Source organism: Polyodon spathula, chromosome 12 (assembly GCF_017654505.1).
Source record: "Polyodon spathula isolate WHYD16114869_AA chromosome 12, ASM1765450v1, whole genome shotgun sequence".
NCBI classification, from domain to species: Eukaryota; Metazoa; Chordata; class Actinopteri; order Acipenseriformes; family Polyodontidae; genus Polyodon; species Polyodon spathula.
Genome location: NC_054545.1, coordinates 2,290,155 through 2,317,856, shown reverse-complemented (window position 1 = coordinate 2,317,856; position 27,702 = coordinate 2,290,155). Strand labels below are relative to the sequence as shown.

Genomic DNA, 27,702 nt, shown 5'->3' with positions numbered 1-27,702 from the left:
CGTCGCTACACACGTCACGTGAACAAACGGACCGCTTCCATGGTGACGCTGAGGTCACAAAGCCCCATCAACACCGCTCTGTGACGCAGAGCCTCCTGGGAGATGTTGTTTATTTATTTTTTTTTACACCTACAGGACCAGTACAGTGTTCAGTTTTGTTGTTGGTTACTGTGTTTTTTATAATAGTTTGTGGTGATTTTATTTAATTAATTATATTACATTGTGCACATTGCGTTACACAGAGTTTAGTATACTGCAGTATACTGTACAAAGCATATCATCTATAACGGAATTCTTTCATTTGTAACAACTATTAAAAAAAAAAAAAAAACAGTCAGTGTACAAAACATTAGAAACACCTTCCTAATATTGAGTTGCACCCCTTTTTGCCCTCAGAACAGCCTCAATTCGTCAGGGCATGGACTCTACAAGGTGTCGAAAGCGTTTCCAAGGGATGCTGGCCCATGTTGACTCCAGTGCTTCCCACAGTTGTGTCAAGTTGGCTGGTAGTGGATCTCTACTCCAAATAGCTTGTTCCATCTCATCCCACAGATGCTCAATTGGATTGAGATCTGGTGAATGGGCAGGCCACTGCAGTAAGCTGAATTCACTATAACGTCCGTGGAACCATTCCTGGACAATTCTAGCCTTGTGGCATGGGGCATTATCCTGCTGAAAAAATCCATTAGCAGATGGATACACTGCTGCCATGAAGGGATGCACCTGATTGGCAATGATGTTCAGATATCCTGTGGCATTCAAACATTGCTCCACTTTTATCAAGGGGCCCAATGTGTGCCATGAAGACACACCCCACACCATCACACCACCACCAGCAGCCTGCAATGTTGACACGCAGCATGATGAACAGCAGGAACCGGGATTCATCAGACCAGGTAATGTTTTTCCAATCCTCCAGTGTCCAGTGTTTTTGTTCCTTAGTCCACTGCAACCGTAGTTTCATGTGTTTTGCTGAAAGAAGTGGAACTCTGTTTGGTCGTCGGCTGCCACACCCCATTCATGTGAAGGTACGACGAGTTGTGCATTCTTTTATGGGTCTTTCGGCACCAATGTTGTACTGGACTGTCAGTTGACTAACTGTAGCCCGTCTGTTGCGCTACACAGTTCGTGTCAGCCTCCTTTGGCCTCTTTCATCAATGAGCCATTTTCAATCACTGGCCTGCCTTTGGCTGGATGTCCTTTGGGTGGTGGACCACCCTTGATACACACGGGAAGCTGTTGAGCATGAAAAACCCAGCAGCGTTGCAGTTCCTGACAGACTCAAACCTACTACCATACCCCGTTTAAAGGCACTTACATCTTTTGTCTTGCCCATTTACCCTCTGAATGGCACACATACATAATTCATGTCTCAATTGTATCAAAGCTTTAAAATCCTTCTTTAACCTGTCCCCTTCATCTACACTGATTGAAGTAAGGGATCATAGCTTTCATCTGGATTCACCTTGTCAGTCTATTTCATGGAAAGAACAGGTGTTCCTAATGTTTTGTACACTCTCTCTCTCTCTCTCTCTCTCTCTCTCTCTCTCTCTCTCTCTCTCTCTCTCTATATATATATATATATATATATATATAAATAATATATATAATATAATAATAATAATAATAATATATAATAATAATAATAATGTTTGGATGTGTTGTAGCAGTTTCATTGTACTTGTTTCATAGCACCTGGGCATGATTTACACCAGCACCATTGCATCTTGTGCTCACATCCAGGCACTTTGCTTATAGAGAAAGGCAGGGAGACCTCCAGCGGCTTGTCCTTTTATTACATATTCGGGCACGTGCTGGTTTCTCGATGACGTCTTTGTCAGAGGGCTTGTGGGAGTTGTAGTGTTTTTTTTTTTTTTTTTTCAGGAGGCTGTTGGCTTGGCAACAACAGCAGGTAGAAGGAGCGAAGAAGACGAAGAGGACTCCGCTCTTTGAATACTGTATTACAGAGTGCTTGGTGTTGTCGTGGTGTGATGCTGGCGCGGCAAGCTCCCGCGGACCTGCCTGTGTATGAAACGTTTTGAAAATAACATCCAACGCCATTTATTTCCCCCACAAGCCGGAAGCCAGGCAGGCCCAGGCTGCGTTTGTTTTCTGGACAGGCGCGGTGCAGCCTGTGTTGCTGTTGGTTCCGTCTCCCCACAGTCTGCAGTAACGACAGGACGGATCGGCACATCGGCAGCAGAATCACAGGTACGCTTGCAGTTCATCTTTCTGGGGGTTTTGTGTATTTAAAAGCGTATGTCGTTCCTCCTGGTGCACGCTGACGTTCATGTGCACTTTTGTGTTGCAGTCTGCAAAGCAAAGGCAGAAGGTTTAAAAAACAAAACACCAAATAATAATAATAATAATAATAATAATAATAATAATAATAATAATGCATTTCTCTAACCCGAGAGGCCCAAAGAGTCCAATGTAAATGTGAATTTGAATTGATGCAGTGAGGCTTGTAATATTGAGAATAGAGAAAAGCAATCTCTACTGAATACAGTACTGTCGATTCAGTTGATAGATAGGTATCTGAATGCACTGCTGGATGGTAAACCCCGGTTTGCTATGGAGAGCTTTTTTTAATTAACGACGTGCCGCATTCACAATGAAACAGATTGACTGTTCTGTACATTTGTAATAGGATGTTTCACCAGCGTGGGCTCTTGTATTTTACTGCTGTACTGGTTTGATTTAGTCAAGAAAGCGAATGCGAATACTTTGTTATGACCGCGATTGCTTAAATACAATAGATAGACCAGATGCTTGTGACATGACGCTTTTGCAATGCACACGGTGAAAAGAATACATGCTAATGCGTGGGTGGGCTTGCGATGTGCTTTTGCTTCTATTATTAGCGTGTCAGAGTGTGAATCTGACTCGTGTGATTTGGCAGTGTGTGAAATGTCTTCTAAAGAGTTTTAGCAGTTCAGTGATTATTAAAAACGCAGCGTCGCTGGCTGGCGCTGAGTCGAACCGTTTGTCGTGTTTTGTAACCTTTGTGCGATTTGCAAGTCCAGCCCGAAGCTTCTTAACTATCGATGCTGCGTATTTGAATATCTCTATCTGTTAACCTTGGCATGCAACACACACGTCATTTGCGTGGTCTGTTCCGATTCATTCAAACTGTATTAAAGCTGGATAGTCCAACATTTAAGATACGACTTCTCTGAAAGAGCAGCTTGGTCGGGATATGTGCAATGCCAGAGTTTTCTTACCAATGCGTGCTTCTTGCTGTTCAGTCATCACATCCTGGTGACTTAAATTCACTTTAGTTTGAAGCACCCCGTGGCCTCAATAAGCTCCCAGAAACACATCTGATTTCTTAGAAACTAAAACTAGTAGGAGTCGATCCATTACAGGGAATCCTATATGCAGAGCAGCTTCACCCGTTCCAGGTTTTGATATGTTCTTGATTAGCCACAGTGCATAGGTAACAAGCTCTAGGGTCTCTTATTAAACTCGTAGTAAAACCAGGAATGGATCACACTGCTGTTTCCATCCCTGCACCATCCTGCCCCTCTGCCACTCTGTCTCCAGTATGAAGTGTAGTAAGAAGGGGCACAGTGAACACACGTGGTGTGTCTTCATTCACTGGGAGCGAGGTGTTGCAGGGGGTTCTCACCGGTGCTCTTGAGATTAGACATGTTTCTGAGGGCTCTACTGAGGCCACATCGAGGCTTTAAACGCAAGTTTTAAGTCATCAGGATGACAGCACTGAAACAGAAAATAATACCAAATCGCAACAGCATGTTTACATTAGCAAACCGTGCTGTTTATGTCATGATGTTTCTCACAGGATGCCAGCAGTTGCTAACATTTGTGTGTGTGTGTGTGTGTGTGTATATATATGTATATATATATGTGTGTGTGTGTGTATGTATATAAATATATATATGTGTGTGTGTGTATATATATGTATATATATATATGTGTGTGTGTGTATATATATGTATATATATATGTGTGTGTGTGTATGTATATAAATATATATATATGTCTTATGTTTGGAATCTCTTTCTTTTTTAAAATAATGCTGCTAAATAAATGGAGCAGGTGGGTGGTGGTGTTCTTAATTGGCCTCTGTCCAATCTGTGGGGAGTACCGTACCTACGCTTACATTATATATTTTTAATTGGCTCTGTGACTTTCTTAATGCGCCCCGGAGGATACCTGCGATTGGATGTTTACCTGAGGATTTATAGCATTCAAAACTGAATCTAAATAAATGAAGCGGTCTTCATAGGGTAACTGTGTTGAAGTTGATTTGTTATCTGGAGAAGGGAAAGGGTGATCCTGCTTGATGCTTGGTAAGAAGCCTGCACAGCTCTGCCTATGTGCAGAATGTTTAAGCAGCATTTTATTTCCTCTTCAGATCGTTAGACACACGACAACGAGGCTCGCGTGAATGAGACACGCATTCAGTTTTTATTTTTAGTGCTTTCTTGTTCTCCTGTTGTAAATGCACAGCTTTGGCTGATTGCATAGCCCATGCATCAGATATTTAGTATGCACCTCACACCGATAACCAAAACCTGCTCAGAAAGTTAAAGATGTGTTCTTTACACGCAACAGTGCCATGATCTTCGCCCTGCTAATGTTTTACCCCCCTGTCTCCCAGATGGAACAGCCTGCCCAGTCCTACATGCTTGCCAGCCTGACGCGACCGCACTCCGAACAGCTCCTGCAGGGCCTGCAGCTCCTCCGGCAGCACGGCGAGCTCTGCGACATCGTGCTGCGCGTCGGCGATGCCAAGATCCACGCTCACAAGGTGGTGCTCGCCAGCATCAGCCCCTACTTCAAAGCCATGTTCACGGGCAACCTCTCGGAGAAGGAGAACTCGGAGGTGGAGTTCCAGTGCATCGACGAGGCAGCCCTGCAGGTAGAGGCCCGCACCTTGTCAATAAATATATCACAAATTTTGACTTAATTTTATTGTCAGAACTTCAAAACATTCAGAATTCTGAAATTTAAAAATTATAAGAAACTATTTAAAATATTTTGTTCTCCAGTGCAGTACAAACTTGTGTCAACTTATAGACAAAGCTTTTGTTTACTTCATTGTATTTTGTCCTGCTGAGGGGGTTGGGGGCTAGGGTTGTCCCATGTTGTCCCAGTGCTGCTGGGCAATGTCCCTCCTCCCTGATTTCTATCTGTCATTGATTCGTTCTGAATACTCTAAACCTCGCTGGATTTAAAGCTATAGTAAAGTTAGATAGGGAGAATTTCAAACTGAATTGCAAATTGTGGCAAAATGTAAAAAATTGCCCAGACACAGAATGAGCCCATTTGTGGAAGACAGCAAAGGTAAGAAGGTACAGCTTCAGTGTGCAAGTACTGTCGAGTTACTGCTATACATATTGTTACAGGAAAGAAACCACACAAGCATTTAGAAAGGTACAGAAAGCAATAACTTCATACAGTATATAAAAAGCAAAAAAAACAAAACAATTTTACATAAACTTTAAAATCACTAAAAACAAGTACTGTAAAATGATATGAATGAAAACTGAGAAACACAAATCTTCTAGGTAGTCAAAGCTTCCCTCAGTGTCGGTATGACACACTTTAGAGGAAATTCTCTAGCACCAGTTATTGGGTATGAAACATTTAATTTGATAATTTAGAAACAGAAAAAAAATGTGCCTCCTCATTACAGGCCATCGTGGAGTATGCCTACACGGGGACTGTCTTCATCTCCCAAGAGACTGTGGAGTCTCTACTACCAGCCGCCAACCTGCTGCAGGTCAAGCTGGTCCTCAAGGAGTGCTGTGCCTTCCTGGAGAACCAGCTGGATGCCAGCAACTGCATCGGCATCTCGCGCTTCGCCGAGACCTACGGCTGCAACGACCTGTACCTGGCTGCCTCCAAGTTCATCTGCCAGCACTTCGAGGAGGTGTGCCGGACCGAGGAGTTCTTCGAGCTGACCCGGGCCGAGCTGGACGAGATCCTGTCCAACGATTGCCTCAACGTGGTGACGGAGGAGACCGTCTTCTACGCCCTGGAGTCCTGGCTCAAGTACGACGTGCAGGAGCGGCAGCAGTACCTGGCCCAGCTGCTGCACTGCGTCAGGCTGCCCCTGCTCAGCGTCAAGTTCCTCACGCGGCTCTACGAGGCTAACCACCTGATCCGGGACGACCACACCTGCAAGCACCTGCTCAACGAGGCGCTCAAGTACCATTTCATGCCTGAGCACAGGCTCTCCTACCAGACCGTCCTCTCCACCCGCCCCCGCTGCGCCCCCAAAGTGCTGTGCGCCGTCGGGGGCAAGGCTGGACTGTTCGCAACGCTGGAGAGGTAAAATAAAGCAGGGTTTTTATTCCCCCTCATATATTGAAAGCATTCACTCCAGTCTTTTAATTATGTAGACTTTTACAATTTTGTTGTAATGCAGCAATGCAGATTGCTCCGTTTTAACCACAGTATCACCATTTCCCCAAGAATGCATATTTAAGGTTGCAGGGATGGTTTTAAGACTCCTATTGCATAACAGTTTCACCCATTCCAGGTTTTATTATGTGCTTGATTAGCCCCAGTCTGTAGGTAACAAGCTCAGGAGTGTCTTCTTAAATTCATAGCAGAATCAGGACTGGATCAAATTGCTATGTAGTCGGAGTCTTATTGCCATTTCTGGGTTTATGGGTACATGTTGTCCATACATTTTCCAGTTACATTATATTTAGATACAAAAAAACAGTAAGGGTCGAGTGAGAATGTTGTTACTTGTTGTTATTTGGTTGTGGTTATTGCACCTTATAATGAGGAAGCAGTGTTGCCGTCCACATCTCTCTAGGCTCTGTATCTTACTGCCAATGCACCCAGCACCCCCAAACCTTTCCCCACTCCCCCTTTCTGATCCTCTCCCTTACCCTTTCCATTCTAGCTCATTCCCCTCTTTTTCTCCCCACCCCCTGTAGCATGGAGATGTATTTCCCCCAGACAGACTCTTGGATCGGGCTGGCACCACTCAGCGTCCCCCGCTACGAGTTTGGGATCGCGGTCCTGGACCAGAAGGTGTTCGTGCTGGGGGGGATCGCCACGCACATGCGGCAGGGCATCAGCTACCGACGGCACGAGAGCACGGTGGAGAGCTGGGACCCCGAGACCAACACGTGGACGCTAGTGGAGCGCATGACGGAGAGCCGCAGCACTCTGGGGGTGGTGGTGCTGGCCGGGGAGCTGTACGCCATGGGCGGCTACGATGGGCAGTACTACCTGCAGTCCGTGGAGAAGTACATCCCCAAGGTGAAGGAGTGGCACCCCGTGGCGCTCATGATGAAGTCCCGGAGCTGCTTCTCAGCGGCGGTGCTCGACGGGATGATCTATGCCATTGGAGGGTACGGCCCTGCGCACATGAACAGGTGAGCCTGGCTGATTCCGGGGCAGGACTGTCGCAAACGAGAGTTTACCACAGTGCTGCATTAACACCTGCTTCTTATTGTTTTCATTACTGCATTTAAAATAAAACAGTATTCAATTAAAAAAGTAAGTCCCTTCGAATTGCAATTCCAAGTTTTTTTTTCTGTCCTCTTTCCCATGATGTTTGCTATTTCTAGGCCATATTTTCAAAGCATTTTACTCCAGCATTTCATTTCAGGTGCAGCGCAGTTCTGGATGTACGTGGCGAGAGGCAGTGTGATTGTTTCTGTTCGGAAAGAGCACCTTGCTTTAGAGCGATTTTGAAAGCTGTTTGTTCTGTGTAGGTGTAGGTCTGTGTCCCTTGGCTCTTCACAGGCAGAGCAGCTGTTGTCGTTACCGTCTGTCTCTGAAGGCACCCCAGCTCAATGTGGAGTGGTTTATTCTGCAGGGAATCGCCAGGCTCAGCATCATCCTTGTTAACAAGCCTTCTGTGAAGAAACGTGAGCCGCATGGTGGTCAAAATAAACAAAGGGAAGGGAAGGAACTAAAAGGACCACGTTGTGTGGAACGGAATCCTGATACTCTTAGACATTGAAGAGCAAGCAGTGTCAAATCTGAATTTCTGCTTTTTTATTAAACCCTTTTTTTGTCGTGGAGGTTCTAATTGCAGTTACTCAAACACTGTGTTGTTATTGTTAATTGTATTGTATTTGGGGTTTTATTTTGTATTTGAAGTTGCTTTCAGCTGAGTTCAGGAGCTCCCTCTTTGTACTGGTTGCCTGCAATAGATGCAACCTGGGCTAGATCAGCTGGGGTCTTTAGAAAAGTAAGAGTCAGCGCCATCTAGTGACTTTGCAAACAAGTTCCCCTTAAGTTAGCTGGCATTAGCCAATACGCTGTTTGCTCATCAGTGCTGGTGATTACTAATATAAACACACTTTGGCTGTACTAGCCTACATTGCATGTGTCTGTGCTGTGCACTAAAACCGAAGCGCTGCTACAGGTTTGTATAATTAAGCACTCTCCTCTACCCACTGAGTGGGAAGAGAAAAGCATTAAAGTGGCAGCATAGGACTTTTGTTTAGGCAAAAAAACAATGTGGGAATAGTAAATAAAAAATGTAATGTAATTCAATTGAATACAAATCTCAAAGAGTTTTATTATATATGCATCTTCATTGGTTGCTGTAAGTGATAACTTCCTTCTGCATTTGTTCAGTTTGAGTGTTCTCAGATGCGCATGGAAGTCACTGTACCTGTACCGTTACCCCTGTCGTTGTGTTTGCATGCAGTGTGGAGCGCTACGACCCCAGCAAGGACTCCTGGGAGATGGTGGCACCGATGGCAGATAAAAGAATAAACTTTGGCGTGGGCGTCATGCTGGGCTTTATATTCGTTGTGGGCGGGCACAATGGGGTTTCTCACTTGTCCAGTATCGAGAGGTACGATCCCCATCAGAATCAGTGGACCGTGTGCAGGCCGATGAACGAACCCAGAACAGGTAAGTGTACAAGAGCCAGTTACACAAGATGCACTACAGAAGTTACAGGGCTAGGCATCTCCATTCTGCAGTCATGGTCGTTCAGTGAGCAGGCTCTGTTGAGCACTGTGTTGATGGCTGTGTTAATGGGTGTGTTGACCATGGTTTGATGTGAGGGTGGATGTGAGGGTGGCTGAGTTGACAGTTGATTGATGTGCATGTGTGTGGCAGTGTTGATTGCTGTGTTGATGGTTGATTGCTGCGTTGATGGTTGATTGCCGTGTTGATGGTTGATGGCCGTGTTGATGGTTGATTGCCGTGTTGATGGTTTATTGTTTTGTTCATGGTTGATGGCTGTGTTGATGGTTGATTGTTGATAGCTGTGTGGATGCCTGTGTTGATGGCTATCTGGGAGTATGTGTGGATTGCTGTGTTGATGGTTGATGGCTGTGTGTGTTGATGGTTGATGGCCGTGTTGATGGTTGATTGTTTTGTTCATGGTTGATGGCCGTGTTGATGGTTGATGGCCGTGTTGCTGTGTTGATGGTTGATTGCTGTGTGTGTTGATGGTTGATGGCCGTGTTGATGGGTTGATGGCCGTGTTGATGGTTGATGGCCGTGTTGATGGTTGATGGCCGTGTTGATGGTTGATGGCCGTGTTGATGGTTGATGGCCGTGTTGATCGTTGATGGCCGTGTTGATCGTTGATGGCCGTGTTGATGGTTGATTGTTGTGTTGATGGTTGATGGCTGTCTGGGAGTATGTGTGGACTGCTGTGTTGATGGTTGATTGCCGTGTTGATGGTTGATGGCCGTGTTGATGGTTGATGGCCGTGTTGATGGTCGATGGGCTGGTTGATGGCTGATGGCCGTGTTGATGGTTGATGGCCGTGTTGATGGTTGATTGTTGTGTTGATGGTTGATTGTTGTGTTGATGGTTGATGGCTGTGTTGATGGTTGATGGCTGTCTGGGAGTATGTGTGGACTGCTGTGTTGATGGTTGATTGTCGTGTTGATGGTTGATTGTTGTGTTGATGGTTGATTGTTGTGTTGATGGTTGATTGTTGTGTTGATGGCTGTCTGGGAGTATGTGTGGACTGCCGTGTTGATGGTTGATTGCCGTGTTGGTGATTGATTGCCGTGTTGGTGATTGATTGCCGTGTTGATGGTTGATTGCCGTGTTGATGGTTGATGGCTGTCTGGGAGTATGTGTGGATTGCTGTGTTGATGGTTGATGGCCGTGTTGATGGTTGATTGTTGTGTTGATGGTTGATGGCTGTCTGGGAGTATGTGTGGATTGCCGTGTTGATGGTTGATGGCTGTGTTGATGGTTGATGGCCGTGTTGATGGCTGTCTGGGAGTATGTGTGGACTGCTGTGTTGATAGTTGATGGCTGTGTTGAAAACTCACTAATTTAATAATTAGCTAGAATGTTTCGGTTTCCACCTTCTTCAGATAGCATAGTGGAAATAGCCTGGTAGACTGATGTTGTTTAAGTTTGAAAATGTGAAAGTTGCAGATTTACTTGCAGGCGAATGTTCTACTACAAAATGACAATGAGTGATTGTTCTGCACACGTTCTGAGTGATGTGACTGAGTTTGGCAGTCTCAGCCGCCACTGGACAATTGTTTATATACCAAGCATCAAAAGAAACTTATCGGTATTGTAACACATTTATTTTCGAAATAAAATAAGGTATATAAATGATGGACATTGACAACATGTTTTCGGTTTCTTTTTAAACATTTGATCATTCATCCTTGACAATGACATGCTTGAGTGACTATGACTGATCACCTAATTAGTGAGGCAGTTGACTGGACACTGGATATGTAGCGATTTCAAAAACAATACGCCACGTCTGTCAAGAGAGCAGCGCCTTCGTGCGATCGGCATGTTGGAGGCTGGACAAGGGGAGCGTACTGTGGCTCGCCGTCTTGGGTGCTCACAGCCAGCAACTTCAAACCTTGCGAGACGGTATAACCAGACACACTCTGTCAATGACAGCCCACGAACTGGGAGACCAAGAGTCACAACACCTGCCTGAGATGCAACATCTTCGTGATGTCAGTTGTTAATCAGCACAATAAAAAGGCACTGCACCTGCTCTGAAACAGAGTTTGTTATTTTCCGATCGCATCTAGTGAATTTTATCCAAATATAATGATTAGTTTCTCTTGATGCGCAGATGTAAGTGATTCGTTTCTCTTGATGCTCAGATGTAAGTGATAACTTTTCTTTTGATGCTCGGTACATTTTCCACATCACAAAACCAACACACACATTTTTCTTTCCCTGTTACAGGGGTGGGTGCTGCCATCATCGATAACTACCTCTATGTGGTGGGAGGACATTCAGGGTCATCGTACCTGAATACTGTTCAGAGGTACGACCCAATCACAGACAACTGGTTGGACTCCAGTGGCATGATGTACTGCCGCTGTAACTATGGCCTGACTGCTCTGTGACAGTTCACGCGGCTGGTGTGTTAGTCGGGGTTAAAGGGTGAATGTGAATGGGGTTTGTTGTGACACAAAAACCCTGCATGGCAAAACACAAACAAGGAAAGCGAAGAAAACTTTTGAAGTGCCCATTTGTTGCTGAGACCCGGGAGCTGCTTTGTGGATTAAGGACCTGATCGGATCAGAAGAGGAAAAGCGCGTGGCTGCTGTCGGGTCCACACAGGCCCGCTCGTTTGCAGAGTTAGCGAGCAGGTCTATTAGGGGAGCGCGATTCCTGCTTCTGCTTTTGAATTTCTCTTTTGCTGGTGTTGTCTCTCCTACTGATGAGTGCAAAGAGGAGAAGAGGAGGAGTCAACAGAAATTAAACCAAGGTTCCATCTTCAACAGGGTTTCATTTTAATCTTCTGATTACTGAATCTATACAGCTGTGTGTGTGTGTGTGTGTGTCATATATATATATATATATATATATATATATATATATATATATATATATATATATATATATAGTATATAAAAATACACATTTCATTTAAAAAAATCTGCAAACACCCTGCCTACTCGTTTTACAGAGAGGAAAAAAAAAAAAGCTCGAGAGGAGGGTCTGGGATGGAGGGTGCGTGCATGTGTGTGTGGGTTTGGGTTTGGCTGGAATCAGGAGTGTGGCTGTTCTCTGGGTTTGGCTGGAGTCAGGAGTGTGGCTGTTCTTCTCTGGGTTTGGCTGGAGTCAGGAGTGTGGCTGTTCTTCTCTGGGTTTGGCTGGAGTCAGGAGTGTGGCTGTTCTTCTCTGGGTTTGGCTGGAATCAGGAGTGTGGCTGTTCTTCTCTGGGTTTGGCTGGAATCAGGAGTGTGGCTGTTCTTCTCTGGGTTTGGCTGGAATCACTAGTGTGGCTGTTCTTCTCTGGGTTTGGCTGGAATCAGGAGTGTGGCTGTTCTTCTCTGGGTTTGGCTGGAATCAGGGGTGTGGCTGTTCTTCTCTGGGTTTGGCTGGAATCAGGAGTGTGGCTGTTCTTCTCTGGGTTTGGCTGGAATCAGGGGTGTGGCTGTTCTTCTCTGGGTTTGGCTGGAATCAGGGGTGTGGCTGTTCTTCTCTGGGTTTGGCTGGAATCAGGGGTGTGGCTGTTCTTCTCTGGGTTTGGCTGGAATCAGGGGTGTGGCTGTTCTCTGGGTTTGGCTGGAATCAGGGGTGTGGCTGTTCTCTGGGTTTGGCTGGAATCAGGGGTGTGGCTGTTCTCTGGGTTTGGCTGGAATCAGGGGTGTGGCTGTTCTCTGGGTTTGGCTGGAATCAGGGGTGTGGCTGTTCTCTGGGTTTGGCTGGAATCAGGGGTGTGGCTGTTCTCTGGGTTTGGCTGGAATCAGGGGTGTGGCTGTTCTCTGGGTTTGGCTGGAATCAGGGGTGTGGCTGTTCTCTGGGTTTGGCTGGAATCAGGGGTGTGGCTGTTCTCTGGGTTTGGCTGGAATCAGGGGTGTGGCTGTTCTCTGGGTTTGGCTGGAATCAGGGGTGTGGCTGTTCTCTGGGTTTGGCTGGAATCAGGGGTGTGGCTGTTCTCTGGGTTTGGCTGGAATCAGGGGTGTGGCTGTTCTTCTCTGGGTTTGGCTGGAATCAGGGGTGTGGCTGTTCTTCTCTGGGTTTGGCTGGAATCAGGGGTGTGGCTGTTCTTCTCTGGGTTTGGCTGGAATCACTGGTGTGGCTGTTCTTCTCTGGGTTTGGCTGGAATCAGGAGTGTGGCTGTTCTTCTCTGGGTTTGGCTGGAATCACTAGTGTGGCTGTTCTTCTCTGGGTTTGGCTGGAATCAGGGGTGTGGCTGGAATCAGGGTTTGGCTGCATGGCTGTTCTTCTCTGGGTTTGGCTGGAATCAGGAGTGTGGCTGTTCTCTGGGTTTGGCTGGAATCAGGAGTGTGGCTGGTCTCTGGGTTTGTCTGGAATCAGGGGTGTGGCTGTTCTCTGGGTTTGGCTGGAATCAGGGGTGTGGCTGTTCTCTGGGTTTGGCTGGAATCAGGGGTGTGGCTGTTCTCTGGGTTTGGCTGGAATCAGGGGTGTGGCTGTTCTCTGGGTTTGGCTGGAATCAGGGGTGTGGCTGGAATCAGGAGTGTGGCTGGTCTCTTGTGTCACGCTGATGGGGTTTGATTGCATCAGTCGCTGTATGTGACAAAACAAAACTGCTTCACACACAAAAAAAAAAAAAAAAAAAAAAAATTTTTACAAATTGTTAACTTAAAAAGGGCTGCCTTTTTTTTTTCTTGTAAATAATCAAAGAGAGAAACTTATCATGCGCTGCCTGTAAATGTTTTACATGTTCGGTTTCTAGATAGGGTCAGGGGGGAGGGGGAGTGTGTTCTCTGCGAATGTTAGTGTAAATTGAATATGCGCAATACAGTTCAGAGAGCTAAGGATCACTTTTTGGCTTCTTTTCTATAAAGATATTGTACATGAATAACTGTCGGAGGCCAGTGACATTTCTCAAGTGTAATCAACTTCCGTGCAAGTAGCTCGTTCAGTTCAGGTTTAAACTTTGAACTGTGCACTATTTTCCCCAGATACTATAACTCTGTACATACAGGTAATATAATACCATAAAGCCACTGTATCTGGTGCTGTCACAGGATTCAGGATAAAGCTGTAACTGATGTCTTTATGGCAGGATGGTCAGTCTCGGTGCATGACTTATTTCACGTGTTTATCAATGTTTAGAATTGTTTGTTTTTTTTCTCATTTGTGCCTGTGAATACTTTACCTTCTGCTTTGCTCGTTTCTTTTTTGAGAGTGGATTTGTTCTCAGTATCTCCTTGTGGTTATCGTGCTGACGCCATGCAATAAAGTGGTATGCCTTAGTGGGCCTGTCCCCTTCAGTTCTCCAGTGCTGTCAGATTAGACCCAGCAGGGAGACTTAAACACAGCTGCAGCACAGGTGTTTGTGTTCTCCAGTTGCCTAGCAGCTCGAGTCTTTCTTTCTTGTGCACTTCATGACCTGAGCGCACATACACACACAGATCACAAGCTCAGGTGTGTCTGAACTAAGGAAAGCCTGGGAAGGATCCAGCTGCTATGCAGTGGGAGTCTTATTTCCATACCAGTTTGTTATTCTCTGTTAATTCTTTTTATTCTCAAAGCGTTCTGATCATTTTGCCTGTCAAAATGATTTCAGTCCGAATAACAGCCACCACAGTGCTGCTGCAACAAACTGTGCGTTCAGCTCAATCGAAACCGTGGCTCACAGGTGAACAGGTGTAGTTCTGACATCCCAGTGAATGTTCACAGAGCCGATTAAGATGAACTCAGAAAGATTTCCCAAGCATTGACTGGTCCGATGGTACCAGGACCACTAGGGTGTGTTTGTAACACGCGTGCTCATAAACATGTGTGCCACATGGAGCAGTAGCCAGTGTGTGATTTTTTGTTTATTTATTTTTATTTTTTGAATGCCAGTGCAGCACTTCTCGCTATAAATTTAATTCTGGCCTCAGCAGATACATGTGCCATTGTTGGTAATCGAGTCACTCCCCGCTGGCACATTTATAGACAGGACTGGATCTCACAAAATGAACAGAAAAGTATCGAAGCACCCTCAGAATAAAAAGAACTAGACTGGTGGGAGCGTGTAATAAAGCACGTCAAATAAGCAATTCTTCAACCGCGCAAGGCGGAAAAAGAGGCTGTTTTCCAAATCTTGTTGTCTGGGTTGGGGTGGGGTGGGGGGGGTTCTCCAGTCTGGTCTTCACCAGCAGGTTGCTGTGAGACTAGTGGTGTATGAAGACTGGATATGGCGTTGAAGTTTAAGGGCTGTGCTTTGAGTCTTGCTCATTCAGCACGGTCATGCCAGCACAAGTACATGCTCTGTGCTTACCAGTAAGGTAATGCTTAATGAAAGGAACTCAAACAGCTGGGTGCACAGAGCACAGTTAGCACTAATATTAATGATGATATCATTAGCTAGTCCGAGATCAGTGTGAATCGGGGCTTGTGAACACATTCATCTTTGCAATTGAGGTTCGCTAAAGATAAGCCAAAACTGTTTTTTTTTTTCTCTAGACCCCCCCCCCCCCCCTCTTAAATTTTTTGGGAAAAAAAAAACAGTTAAAAAATGCTGTTTATCAATGTGTTGCTTTTGAGTAGCATTATCAGCCAGTTATCGTTTCGGTGGAAGCCAGCGCCTGTTTGCGTGCAGGTTTATATGTGTAGGAAGCCAGGCTGCTCAATATACGCGCTCTGTTTTCACTTCTTTGTCATTTGTGAGCCATTGGCTTTTGCAAGAAGCCAAAAATGCTGAGACCGATTTGAAGATTGGCATTGTAAGTTGCATGGTACCTCCCAAATCTGATCATTCATAAGAAAATCATCCAGTTCAATATTATTAATCTTAGGAGCTTAAAGAAAAAGGAATACCGAGTGACCCCAGTGTGGTGGAACACGCGGTTTAATGTTCCCCTCTGGTTTTATCTTTTTTTTTAATCTGCTTTAAACAAACCCGTTTTATTGGTTGGGTACCCTTCTGCACACACAAGCAGAATGCAGAGCCTGCAGAGACATGGTGTCGTCCTTCGTAAGGATGCTTGCCTGCCCTGCTGTGGGGGCCTCTGAGCAGGGGAAGCCTTGCATACAGGCTGGGTCCCTCCTGTTCTAGTTCTCTATTTCACTTTTCCCCAAAACCTCTAATGACCTAACTTTTTATGTTAATGGGAAAGAAAAAAACAATCCCAACCTTTTCTTCTACCATGCAACTTCAAAACTCTCCCCAAACCACTCAGAGTATTCACAGTGGAACTGTCTGTGCATAGATGTCTGTAACAAGGTCAATGCTGGCCATCTAGCTGCATCTTTTTTTTTTTAATGTTTTGTTCTTTTTCTTTTTTCTCACATGCTCATTCTTTATATTTAACTTGGCTCAGACCAAAACCTACCCTAAGAGACCATGCTTTCAGTAAACCTTGATGTCAAACGTCCAGTATACATGTATATTGCTGTTTAAAGTCCTGCAATAATCTTTGGTACAGGTTTTTTCTATTCGCCATTCTTTTCGATGTAAGTGAAATGAATACATAGAGCTGTTGCTGTGTGTGACTGTTCAGATTGCTTTGTAAATATCTGTATCGACAAAGCAGACTTGGATTTCCTGTTCTTCCATATCAAGTTCAACAGAAAAGAAATGCACTGTTATAGTCCATTGTTCTTACGCTCATCGAAAATGGGAGCGGTCCTTCCCCAGTTTTATTTTAACAAAGAATCTCAACAAACTCCATATAATTGGGAAAATCCAAAGAAGAATAAATCAATCTATATTACATTTGCTATTATAGGCTAACCATTGCAAGTAGTAAGTACGGTAGTTGTGTTCTGCCTTAGCAATAAGTGTGGGGCTGTCTAGCGTTAGTGGGCTCTGACATGTCCAGTAGGGTTTAAGGGGTAGTATATGCCTGTCTGAGAGAGGGCGTGGCTGGTGCTGTAGATTGTATACGTCTCACTGGAGAGGCGGTGGTAGTTTAACTATGTTCCTTTTTGATTTCCCAAAATTTAAGCATTGAGTCTTCTTTCAAAAGTTCTGTTGTTTGACTTAATTAAAAATGTGCTAGCATTGCATCAGCCAAACTTCACCTAGCATCTGATTGCCAATAAATATACAGACACAAAAATATGTGATGTGCTACTTATTTAAATATATAATAGACTTTGGTATGATTATACTTTCACACAGAGACATTCAGTTTATTATTATTAAAAGAACTGAGTCCTAGTAAATAGTAGTCAGCACTCATATCTGTAGAAACCTTTCTGTGAATTGTTGCTTGTGTTGGAAAGTTACTTGCATTATTAGGAACACTGATATTTAAAGATAACCTTTTAGTGGTAACAGAATTGTCTGCAAAATGCCGCAGCAAGTCACAGAGGTTGTGATGATTTGTAGTAAATAATCTCAGATGGGTTCTTTTTTGAGAAATCCATTTTCATTTCTTTATTAACTTTGTCCGTGTTTGCCATCCTGTTTTCACCAAAGTGCTCAAATGTAAAGAATAGGCATAGAAGAGAAATAACTACTGAGGACTGTTTTAAGTGCAATCTGCAAGCAGCTGTGCACTGAAAATACCGATCCATACTGATGTCCTGTTAACTAATAGCGTTTTCACACACGAGGCCCTTCACTGCTGGAGTGCTAACCCAGTGTTCAGGAGAGCGTAAACCCATGTAGATGATTGTGGAGGAGTAAGGAACAGGCCTTTATTGCTCTGTACTCACTGCACAAACAATTTGGGGATTTAAAACCGTTTCTCTCCCTTTTGAATTCGGTGTCAGAGCTGTTTAATCCAGCAGTGGGGTGAACTCTCTCCCCAATATTCTTCTAGTGTGAAGGAGAACACTATCGTGCCCCGCTCAGTGTGAAAACGGTATCAAATATCATCCTGTTCCTATCCACGACTTAGTCACTTTACCAGAGTCACACTTCTGCTCTTGTGCTTGAATTACAGCTACAGTATGTGACTTTATATTACAGTTGACTTGATTCCTGCAGGACTCTCTGGTTTACATTACAACCGGCATCTGAAATGACTGTTGCATACGTTGTCATCATCTGTCGAGTTTAGGTTTACATGCTTCTTGTGATTACAAAAAAAAAGAAATGCAAAACGAATCCGTTTGTTACAGAATTGCATTGAATGCGTGACCTTTTCCTAAATAAACACACAAAATATTGTACTGGTGTGGTTGATTTTTATTTGATTTATTTTATGTCTATTTGAACATTACTGTGCTCATCCTGGGTCTTCTGTTGCCCTCATAAGTTTCAGTTAGTGAAAGCATGGTAAAGCATAAGCTTGCATTGTAAAGAATAGCGAGGTACGCGTAAAGCATGTTAATAAACATGCCAGAGCGGCGTGAACTCTGGTAAACGATTGGTATAACAATGGAAAAAGCATGGGAAAACCCAAAGTACCGTGCAGAAATACTGCGGTCAAGTTTTAGAAGGGTGGCTTCATGTTGCGTGCCCAAGCTCAGTTGAACTGGGCAGGTTTGCAAATTCAGAGTACAATTGGTTGTGCCCCCAGCCGTCGTTACCTTCACGCTGCACGTTGTTGAACAGCTGAGGGAGCTGCCAGTGTCTTACGCAGGTGTTGGTCGATTTATTTCAAAGTACCAACTACATATGTGCTAGAGACAACTGCTGTGTCTGGGCTGGGTCTTAATCATGCTTCCAAATCTAACTTGCTATGTAATCTAACTTCTTTAAAAGGATGTCCCTCTCTGGCTGGAACTAAGCAGAAAACACACGCTGCTTTTTCTGTACAGTAGATATTGAAAGCCCACATCCAAAACGAGAGCAGGAAAGCCCAGGGTTAACTTCCTCAGCCCACAACAAAGACTTTGTCTCCGTTGTGCCAGGCTCATGGAGTTTAGTTAAGGACACCTCCTCTCCTTGTGCCAGTTTGACGCTGGATTGTTTTATTGCATGGCTTTGGATGGTCGAGTCACTGTAACAAGCAGCAGTGGGCAGGCATATATTAGAGCATTATCACCGTTCCTGTGAATGTAAAATAGATCCGAGGGCTGCACAGCGTTTTCTCTGCGATGAAGTGAATGCAGTTGTATTTAAACATTACACCATAAAGCCACAAATTATTGCATACAATCATATGTAATTCAAACAAGTAATTTATTACAGACAGCATGTGTACAAAAATACTTTACAAAATATATATCTATATGTAAGTAACTGCATAGTTGACTTTCAATGTGTCCAATGGGTTTTTTTGTTGTTGTTATTTTTTACTTTCTCATTTTTTTTCACTGCTGAAATACAAATCGCCAGGCCTGTCACACGGCCTCTGTTAGTGTGAAGTTTGCATGGGAGAGATGAGAGACATACATGATGGAAGCAAGAAAAGAGCTCAGTGGCGTTTATCCTGAACTCCCTCCCCTCCCAGCAGCGCATAGATACATTAGCAAATACCAGTGAAAAACAAGATCCCACAATGCCCACAATCGTTTACTTTTTATTTGATTTGTTCCTATCCAGCTATATTTAACAGATTACTAACTTGCCTAGACGTGGTCTGGTATAGCGTTGTAAATTTCATTTAAAAATCCAAGCTGGTTTTAGTGCGCACGTTGAGGTTTGTGTGAACACAGCTCAGAGCACACGCTGTTTTCTTCAGGAGACGGCTCAGAGCAGGTCAGCACCCCCTCTGTATAACCCATTGTTACGAGACTGTGCTATTGAAACTGCCAGCACAATGGGGTTAGTGCACAAACAGGAGCCGTGACCACGGCTTCTTATAACTGCTTCTGCCGTGTAAAGGACCGCACTGGAGAAGGATGCCAACCGATCCAAAAGGACTAGAGTGAGGCAGACGGGTTTATCTGAGCAACTTGTCTGAATGGCTGACGGCACGCCCTCTACCTCCAGACTCTGGAACTGGCTAAACACATCTCCAGAAAAAAAACCAAAAACATTAAGTATGCTGGTTTATTGCCAAGAACATGAAGAGTATAATAATTAAGGACTTTAGTAAGAGACAACTGATATTGAATTAAGGATCACAAAGGAATGGCTGAAATTGCTATGGGTTGTGTCAGGGAACAGTAATTTCAAGATGTACTATTCAGCCAAACTCCGTTCTGTATTTCAAAATGAAAGTGCTTTATTCAAAACAGACCACACGATGACGTTAAGAACATGATTTAAACTTTAAAGTTTGTAATGAGTGTCCAAAACCACTCTGATCTTAACACCTGCTTGTTTCCAGACTAGTGGATAATACAAGAGTTTCTGTTTTATATCACGAGGGATCTCCTTCTCAAATCATCCTGAACGCAGAAAGTTAAAGCATAAAGCACCGTTATCACCTGTATTTAGAACTATTATAGTCCGTACATAAATTCTTGGATTCCAAGCATGTGAAAGATAGCCGTTTTATGATTTTGAAGACCGGGAGACTGTCTTTTTCTTTCAGTTTTTGCAAAGCTGTTCCCTTTTTCCTGCAGCTCCATCGTCGTCCTCCCCCTCCTCCAGGTCAGAGTCACTTCTCCGTCGCTCGGATGTAGACCAGCGAGGACAGGAGCAGCAGCTCGGGGGGTTTATTCAGCAGGACCAGGTTGTTGCTTCGAAGCCCGTCGTAATGCATCCAGCAGCCGTCAATCTGGAACGCCGCGGAGTAATGGTGCTCCTCTTTGTTAAACAGTGTGGCGCCCTCCAGTAAATACCTGCAGCAATCCAAGCACAAGCAGCTCTGAAAGATACGCCTTCATTACTGCAGAAATCCCACTCTGGCTAGCTCAGGGACAGCCCCGAAGGGAAAACATGCCTTCAGTGACCACTGAGAATACGGGACAACAAACAAGATCATAAAACAACCACAATGGGGATTTCCTCTATTATGTACAGTAAAGCATTGCCGATACGACTGTCTGGAACAACCAGGGCCTGAATGCTCGATGCTGTTTACTTCAAATCGTCTTGGATGAAGGCGCAAGCCAACTAAATCAATAAGAAGCAGCACAGTTTTGGTCTGATAGAAAGAAATCTGAAAAAAGTAAATTTGCATTTATAAAACAAATGATTAACAATTTTAGACTAATCACAAGCCCCTCGATTCAATGTCTGGGTTGTGATTTGCTATTAACTTTATTGGCTGCGTTTCTACTGTCTGAAAATATCATGTGAACGACAATTTGGATTAAATGTCTTTGAGAAGCTAGCCCCACGTAACCAAAAACATGCACATATTAGCGTAACATTCTCACAAGATCACCACTGTTTTTTGAGAATGTTTTTTTTTTTAAACAGCAGATGTGTCGTTCCTCTGAAATCAACCCGCTCAAACTACGCTCTTGCTGTTCACCAGCAAGCCAGTGATGCATGAGCTCAGAGGAGGCCACAGCTGGCTCTTCCACTCCTGGTCTTTGTTCCAATCCGTTCTAAATGCTTTCAGTTTAACCAGTGAAACCTCCGGCCAGACCCCTGTCATTTTACCTGTTGTTCCCGGATTGGAGATGCTCTCCGAGACTGTGATGAAACACCCCTGGATTAGCAGCTCACCTCTTGCTGTGTGTGTTGTGCATTCCCAATCTGTGGCCGTGCACTCACCTGTGGTCTGATAAAGCCAAGTAATAAGGGATGTAGGCCAGCTCCTCGGACTTCCACAGCTGCATGTTTAAAATGACGAACGGAGGCGGGCCGTGGCAGAACATCCTCTGAGAGAGTTCCCGCTGTCCGTCACACCTGCAGGGTGAGACGACAGCGAATGCATGAGGACCTCACTCGTGAAGCATGAAAGGGATAAACATGAATATTAAAATAATCTTTCATCTGACTGTAGCTGTAACACAAACAGTAGAATTCATTCCATATTACAGTAAAACTAAATTTAAAGAAATCTCTCAGGAGTAAAGATCACATCAAGCTAGAGAAAGTAATTCTGTACAATAGATTGTGTGTTTATTTCAGGACATCACTTGTGCACTGGTTTCCTTTGCAGGGTATCTTTGACATAGGTGCAGAAAGACCAACCAATGTAAACTGTCCAGCGTTCACAGCATACAGCAGATACTGCACAGTACTGGGTCATTTCCTCCATTTGAGATGGAAGAGGATACAGGGCGGGGGGTGTTCAAGGGGTGCCACTGCACCCAGGCCCAGAATCGGGGGGGGGGGCAGCACCGACGAATGATTGCTGAGCCCACTTTAATGACTACACATAAAAAATATAATCTAGTCCAATCTATTGCGATTAGAAAAAGAAACCATAGCAACGTAGTACTGGTGGACTGTCAATCAAAACTCAAATGCAGTGCACCTATGGGGAGAACCCCCCAGGTTTAGATGATTAAAACAGACCCCACACACCACTGGAAGGGTTAAACACATTCAGCCACGGCAAAGCTGCACCCAGTCGAAGGATCCGGCTTTATTTAATTTGATCACCCTACCCCATTTCCTTGCAGAGCACTATTTTCGGGCAGAAGAATTCATCCACTGCAGACTGAATCAGGTCACCGTGGGGCATTCCGTGTGGAGGGCTGAAAACAAGAGAATTTACAAAGTCACTATCACACAGTCATGCTTTCTGTGTCAAGAGCCCTACTGTACCTTATAAAGCTTTACCCTAACGAGACATTTTCAATTCCAGTGTAATACAGTCCTAATGAAAAAAAAAAAAAAAAACACTGTACAACCTGCAGACGCGACACCTCAAATCAGAACGAACACTACAGAGTTCCCAACACAGTAGCTCACAGACCCCGCTGGTTCTGAATTTCTGCAATGGGCAACCAGGTAGGAATTGTTCATACCAACGGGACACCACTGATATATGAAAACTCAAAAATGTTACCGCTGAGAAGCCTTACACCGTTGTCTCACCATTGCTGTTCTGTGCAGAATTACTGCCCTGCCATGTAGCAGTCTGAGCTAGTCCTGGCTTTACTACTAAAACAGAACATTTTACGTTAGTTCAAAAATAATGTTTTGGGTGCTGTTTCTAAATGAAATCGGAGCAAATATATTGTAGAGCACTGTGTAATATTCTGGTGTACCCTTATTGGAACAGAAGGTCTAGTTCTCAAGACACAGCTAGCAGTGTGACACACAGAAGTACATATGCTTCCCCTGTCCCCCTGTCACAGGGGAATTCAACTGTTTGAAGGTTTCAGCTGCTTCCGGCCGGTTTAATCTCTTCTGCACACCTTTTGCTACAGGTTTTTGAAAAGTTCTGCCACGATGTTTCAGGTTCTCAGGTAACCTCGTCTGACCACACCAACACGTTTCAGCACAGTGCAAGGGCTACGGTAGCTGGGGTCCTGTTTCTGATAACGCTGGAAATGAGCTTGCAAGGCTGGTTTCACCGGCGCAGATAATTAGCGCCAAGCAGTGAAACGAGCCAACAGGGTTGTGGCTAAGGTTTTTTTTTTTTTTTTTTAACTATGGAAAACAGCCAGGATCCTGTGAGAACGATAAAGAAAACGCTAAGGGCTTGGTTATCACCCCTTCCGGGTATCAAAAGCGAAGAACGAATGAAAGTTGAATTTTATACTAAAATCTTCGGAGCTGTGTTAACCCCGTGCAATCGAACGTGTGAAATTCCAGGGAAATGAGAAGGAGCAGTCTGTCTTTCCTTCAAGAGTCACAGAACTCAACACTCAACAGCTGTGCTTTATTTGCGTGCAATGAGCAATCTGTGAGGGGTGTTTGCTTCAAGGACGAGCAGTTTGTGTGCACAGAAAGCACCATTAACAGCACATGCAGACGACAGGGGTGTGAAACAGCTTGTGGTGCGCGGATCAAACCAGGGGTGTCACATTTACACAGGCGGACGCTTCTGTTCCGTTTACCACCACGTACCGTTAGCCGGTCACCAGACGGTTAAAATCAACTCTGTGCTACTGCAGCAGCCACTGAATCCAGTCAGTGAATCTGCTTGGCTGTTTCTCTCACAGTGTACTTTATTAGCTAACAAACTGCTTTACTGAACAGAGAGCACGGTTTTAGAAATGTAGTTCTTAATTACACAATGTTAGCTTTTCCATCGTGGGAGGTGTTCCCCGGGCTTGCTTCCTTCTGAATCTGGCACAATGCAAAAGGTATGTTTAGTCTACTTCCGTCTGAGTAGATAGAATATTTGGAAATGTGGAATGCCTCAATCTGGACAATGCCGTTAAAGGTTTAGGTTTAATAGTTTGAAATCTCTTTTAGGGTTAGAGTCCCAGGCAGCTTGTACACCAGTGTATTGTAAATACATAGCTCTCCCATAGCTCTGTTAACTCCTAAAAGTAACCCACAGACTCCGCTGTGAATTATTCACGCTGTGACAAGAAGAGCAATCAGTTCACAGCAGGTTTAGCAAGGGCATAATTGCAAACATGATATCAATTAAAAGGCATCACAAACTGTAAAAAATGCTTATAAGCCAGTAATATGTTATTTTTCTAGGATAACTGATTTTTTTTTGCATCATTATTATTATTAATAATATTATTTATGCAAACACAAAAAAAACTAAAAGGATTCAAGAATCAATTTTGCTCCTTGCAACTGATAAGGCAGAAGCACTTATAAAAGTGTTTCCTTTTAAAAAGGCTTTTCAAAACACGGTAGCCTTTTCCCTCTCGCGCGCGATCAATAACGATGTGCTATACTTGATGCTGATGGTCCACTGCAGGCTCTCCTGGAGGCGCGCGGGGCAGTCCCAGCTGCTGCAGAAGCTCTCCTGCAGGGTGGCCATCAGGTTCTCCAGGTTCTTGGTGAAGTTCTCGTGCTCGTTCCCGAACAGGTCGATCTCCAGCGCTGCCCTGTGAATCCGCGACCTGTACTGACGCTTGTCCATCTTGTCCCAGATCCACAGCAGCTTGACCGTGGTGTAGTTGTAGGAGTCCATTAGGAACAGGAAGTGCTCGATGAACTCCTTGCCCAGGTAAACAGACACCTCTCGCGGGAAGGTCTCGTTCTCCCTCAGGATCACGTAGAGCAGCATCAGGAAGCCGTCGATGGTGCAGGTGTTGTTCAGGTTGATCTTCACGTACAGCGGGGTGCAGGAGATGGCTTTGCGCCCTGCCTTGATGGTGTAAACGCCACCCCAGGGAAGGACAGGCCTCCAGAATGACCGGTCCTGCTCATCACAGTTCCTGACCGAGGCACGGATCTCTTCAAACAAGGTCTTCGGCCTGGCAAGCAAACAAAACACAAATAATAACACATTTCAGAAAGATGAAAGCCTTGCACTGCACAATAGAAACAGCAGTGCTCCTGTGTGTGTGTGTGTGTGTGTCTGTGTCTGTGTGGCAGTGTCTGTGTGGCAGGATAGGCTGTTAGCAACCTACCACTATCACGATTGCTATTATAAATCTGGCATTACAGGTGTCACACTGGACCGCAGCACCATCGCTTACAGTCGGGTGTGTCAGTGCTCTGAAAAAGCACTGTACTGTGATGTCATTTTATTCAACTGACACGCCCACTTCTTTCCCCATCTCTAGGACCTCTGCCAAGTCAAATTCCTTTCAATAGCCTACACTGGCCTATGAACTAAGCAGCCAGCCCTACTCGTGTAATTTCCATTTTATTGTCTTTATCGTTGAAAAACACAAAATAATTATCAAAATGTGATGCACATGCATACATAAATACATACGCGTTACACTATGTTTTTAAATAACAATTCTAGCAAGTCTTACTCCTTCATGTAAAAGGTTTTTTTTTTTATATATTTGGAAAACTCAAAGCTGTACAGACACGAGTTGCATATTTAACGCACGCAACTAACATCGACTGTTATTGAAGGCATTGAACAAATGTTACACTCTTACAACGATCACCTTGGACCACACAAACACTGGAAATATACCTGTAATACAATTCAAACAGCAGAAAAAGGCGCTGATGTGATACGCTGTCAACAACGCAGGCATGGCACTGTAAAGAAACGCGTATACAGTGATATTAATGCAACCTAAACTAAGGGCGTTCCTGTAGCTTGCCTTGTAATAATATTCTTGTCACGACTGTTCTTTGATATTTTTATAAAATAAGAAGGGCGCGTTTGTTTACTAAGCGCTGGTCACATCACTGTGCTTTTCGCAATGACAAGGCGAGGAGACACACCTCCTTTCCGAGCAAAACAAACCCGAGGCTGCCCCAGCAAAGACCCAGCAAAGACCCTGCAAACCCGGGTTCGTGTCCTGCTCACCTCTCGGTCTGCGCCGAGCCGTCTTCCCCCTCCGCGTTTCTCACGAGGTTCTTCAGATTCTGGGTGTATTTTACATAGAAAAATTGCCTCTCCATTTTATTTTACGTGTCTTCATCTCGCTGCCTTTGCAGACTCGCCTCTGCCTGCCTTCTCCGTCGCCGTGACGTTGTTTGTTATTGTCGAGGGCACAGCCCAGGCGTCTGGCACGCACAAGTGCACGTAAGTCACGTAGGCAGGCACGCAATTGGCAGGAGCGTTTGATGACACCCCCCCTCCTCGCCCCCTCCCTCCCCCCCTCCCTCCCCAGTGTAAGGAGTGAGTTTGATGCGCGGATATAAAATTACAGGTCGAGGGTACGTTCACAGGAACGTGGCTTTTGCCACAGTTGTATGCAGATTATGAAGGCGCACAATGTGTTTGATTTGAAGGTATTAGTTCTTATTTGCATGAGACGGGCAGATATGATGACTCATGTATGCAGGACAGTTGAGGCATGGTAACTCACATCGCAGTGCATTCTGGTACGTTTGACCTGTCTCAGGTACTTTTCACGGCAGGACTACACTTCCCAGAACGCACTGGGGTGTGAGTTGAAACGCCTGAACTGCTCTAACCTGTCCCAGTGTTCATGGAGTCATGTGGTAACCCTCATTTTTAACGTGAGCGCCATCTCCCAACAATACAGTATATGCCATCATGTTTATATCCTCGCATAATGTTGTTGTTTGAGGATATGATGCAAAGAAGGGGGGTAAAAAATAACCTTACAATTGAATTGCCCATAAAATCCACTCCAAGTTCATTTGTACAGAAATGAACCAATTGTGAAACGTGCTTTCAATAAGACAGGACACGGGCCTTGTTTGTTGTCTGGTTTGTTTGCGTAACTCAGATTTAGGTCAACCCTTTATGCAGGTAATGTGACCTGGCTGTGAACTCTTCATGTAGCCTGAAATGGTATCGCCTGGCCATTACTGTGAAGAGGACAGATATCCATTCATACAGTGACAAGTGAAGCCCTCCGTGTTGTGAACACTAAACCAGCAAATCACAGTGTGTGTGTGTGTGTGTGTGTGACAGCACCCTGACTGGGAGACAGCACTGCAGCCCTGCTCTGTGAATAGAAGGATGCTCTGAGGATCACACTTTGCTTTTCAAAGGCGTTTCACTCGTAAGGTTCAGGAACGGGACTTTTGCAGTTCAGGACCTGACGCTTAAACTGCGCATCACTGGAAGCCTCAACTTCAAACAGGAGTTTTCTGTTTCAAGTGTGTGTCTAATTATTGATAGGGCTGTAATAGATCTCAGCTCGCATGCATACAGTGTCTGGTGCTCCCCGGGAAATCTGAAAGCTGGCTGATTTAAGGGTTGCCTGCTGTCAAATGTAAGTTCAATATAATATATATATATATATATATATATACACACACACACACACAGTATGTTTCATTGTTGTTGCATCTTCCTCTCATTGTGTTTGCAGATTGTAGGAAACATGCCTTGCTTATAACTCTTTCATAAAGAGCTCAAGAAATTCAATCCTAATAAGAGCAAATACAAAACACAGTACGATTTGATATCAGGGCAGTTCAAGAGCGGATAACAGTGTTGATAGTTACACCAGGGCTAGATATGAGTGCAGGTGAAATACAAGATACTACAGATTGGGTTCAGTGCAGGATTAAATACAGTAACATAGGGAGCAGATCAGTGCAAGTTAAAGTGC

The 27,702-nt window shown here is 44.5% G+C and overlaps 2 protein-coding genes across 3 annotated transcripts; one reads left to right on the top strand and one right to left on the bottom strand.

Annotated features, from left to right (window-relative positions):
* The first annotated feature begins 1,891 nt into the window (after positions 1-1,891).
* Positions 1,892-11,756, top strand: LOC121323876 (kelch-like protein 28). Of its 2 annotated transcripts, XM_041265184.1 has the most exons (6): positions 1,892-2,211; positions 4,628-4,888; positions 5,666-6,303; positions 6,924-7,367; positions 8,657-8,865; positions 11,149-11,756. In XM_041265184.1, exons 1-6 carry the CDS (start codon positions 2,029-2,031, stop codon positions 11,310-11,312), a joined length of 1,899 nt encoding a protein of 632 aa, XP_041121118.1. In that variant the 5' UTR covers positions 1,892-2,028; the 3' UTR covers positions 11,313-11,756. The 2 variants fall into 2 exon arrangements, with proteins under 2 accessions (XP_041121118.1, XP_041121119.1); XM_041265185.1 differs by lacking the exons at positions 8,657-8,865; positions 11,149-11,756 and adding an exon at positions 7,604-8,649.
* A 7,178-nt stretch (positions 11,757-18,934) lies between these two features.
* LOC121324133 (uncharacterized protein C14orf28 homolog) lies at positions 18,935-26,156 on the bottom strand. The gene is made up of 5 exons (XM_041265635.1): positions 25,977-26,156; positions 24,430-24,954; positions 22,225-22,314; positions 21,383-21,517; positions 18,935-20,499 (listed from the first exon to the last, which is right to left on the bottom strand). Exons 1-5 carry the CDS (start codon positions 26,069-26,071, stop codon positions 20,316-20,318), a joined length of 1,029 nt encoding a protein of 342 aa, XP_041121569.1. The 5' UTR covers positions 26,072-26,156; the 3' UTR covers positions 18,935-20,315.
* Positions 26,157-27,702: the final 1,546 nt, after the last annotated feature.

Coding starts and splice junctions, on each gene's coding strand:
- LOC121323876 (XM_041265184.1), top strand. CDS start 2,029: ATGAAACGTTTTGAAAATAACATCCAACGCCATTTATTTCCCCCACAA. Junction 6,304..6,923: donor CTGTTCGCAACGCTGGAGAG/GTAAAATAAAGC, acceptor CACCCCCTGTAG/CATGGAGATGTATTTCCCCC. Junction 8,866..11,148: donor GATGAACGAACCCAGAACAG/GTAAGTGTACAA, acceptor TCCCTGTTACAG/GGGTGGGTGCTGCCATCATC.
- LOC121324133 (XM_041265635.1), bottom strand. CDS start 26,071: ATGGAGAGGCAATTTTTCTATGTAAAATACACCCAGAATCTGAAGAAC. Junction 22,315..24,429: donor CAGTGGACCATCAGCATCAA/GTATAGCACATC, acceptor TCTTGTTTTCAG/CCCTCCACACGGAATGCCCC. Junction 21,518..22,224: donor GTGCTCTGCAAGGAAATGGG/GTAGGGTGATCA, acceptor CTCACCCTGCAG/GTGTGACGGACAGCGGGAAC.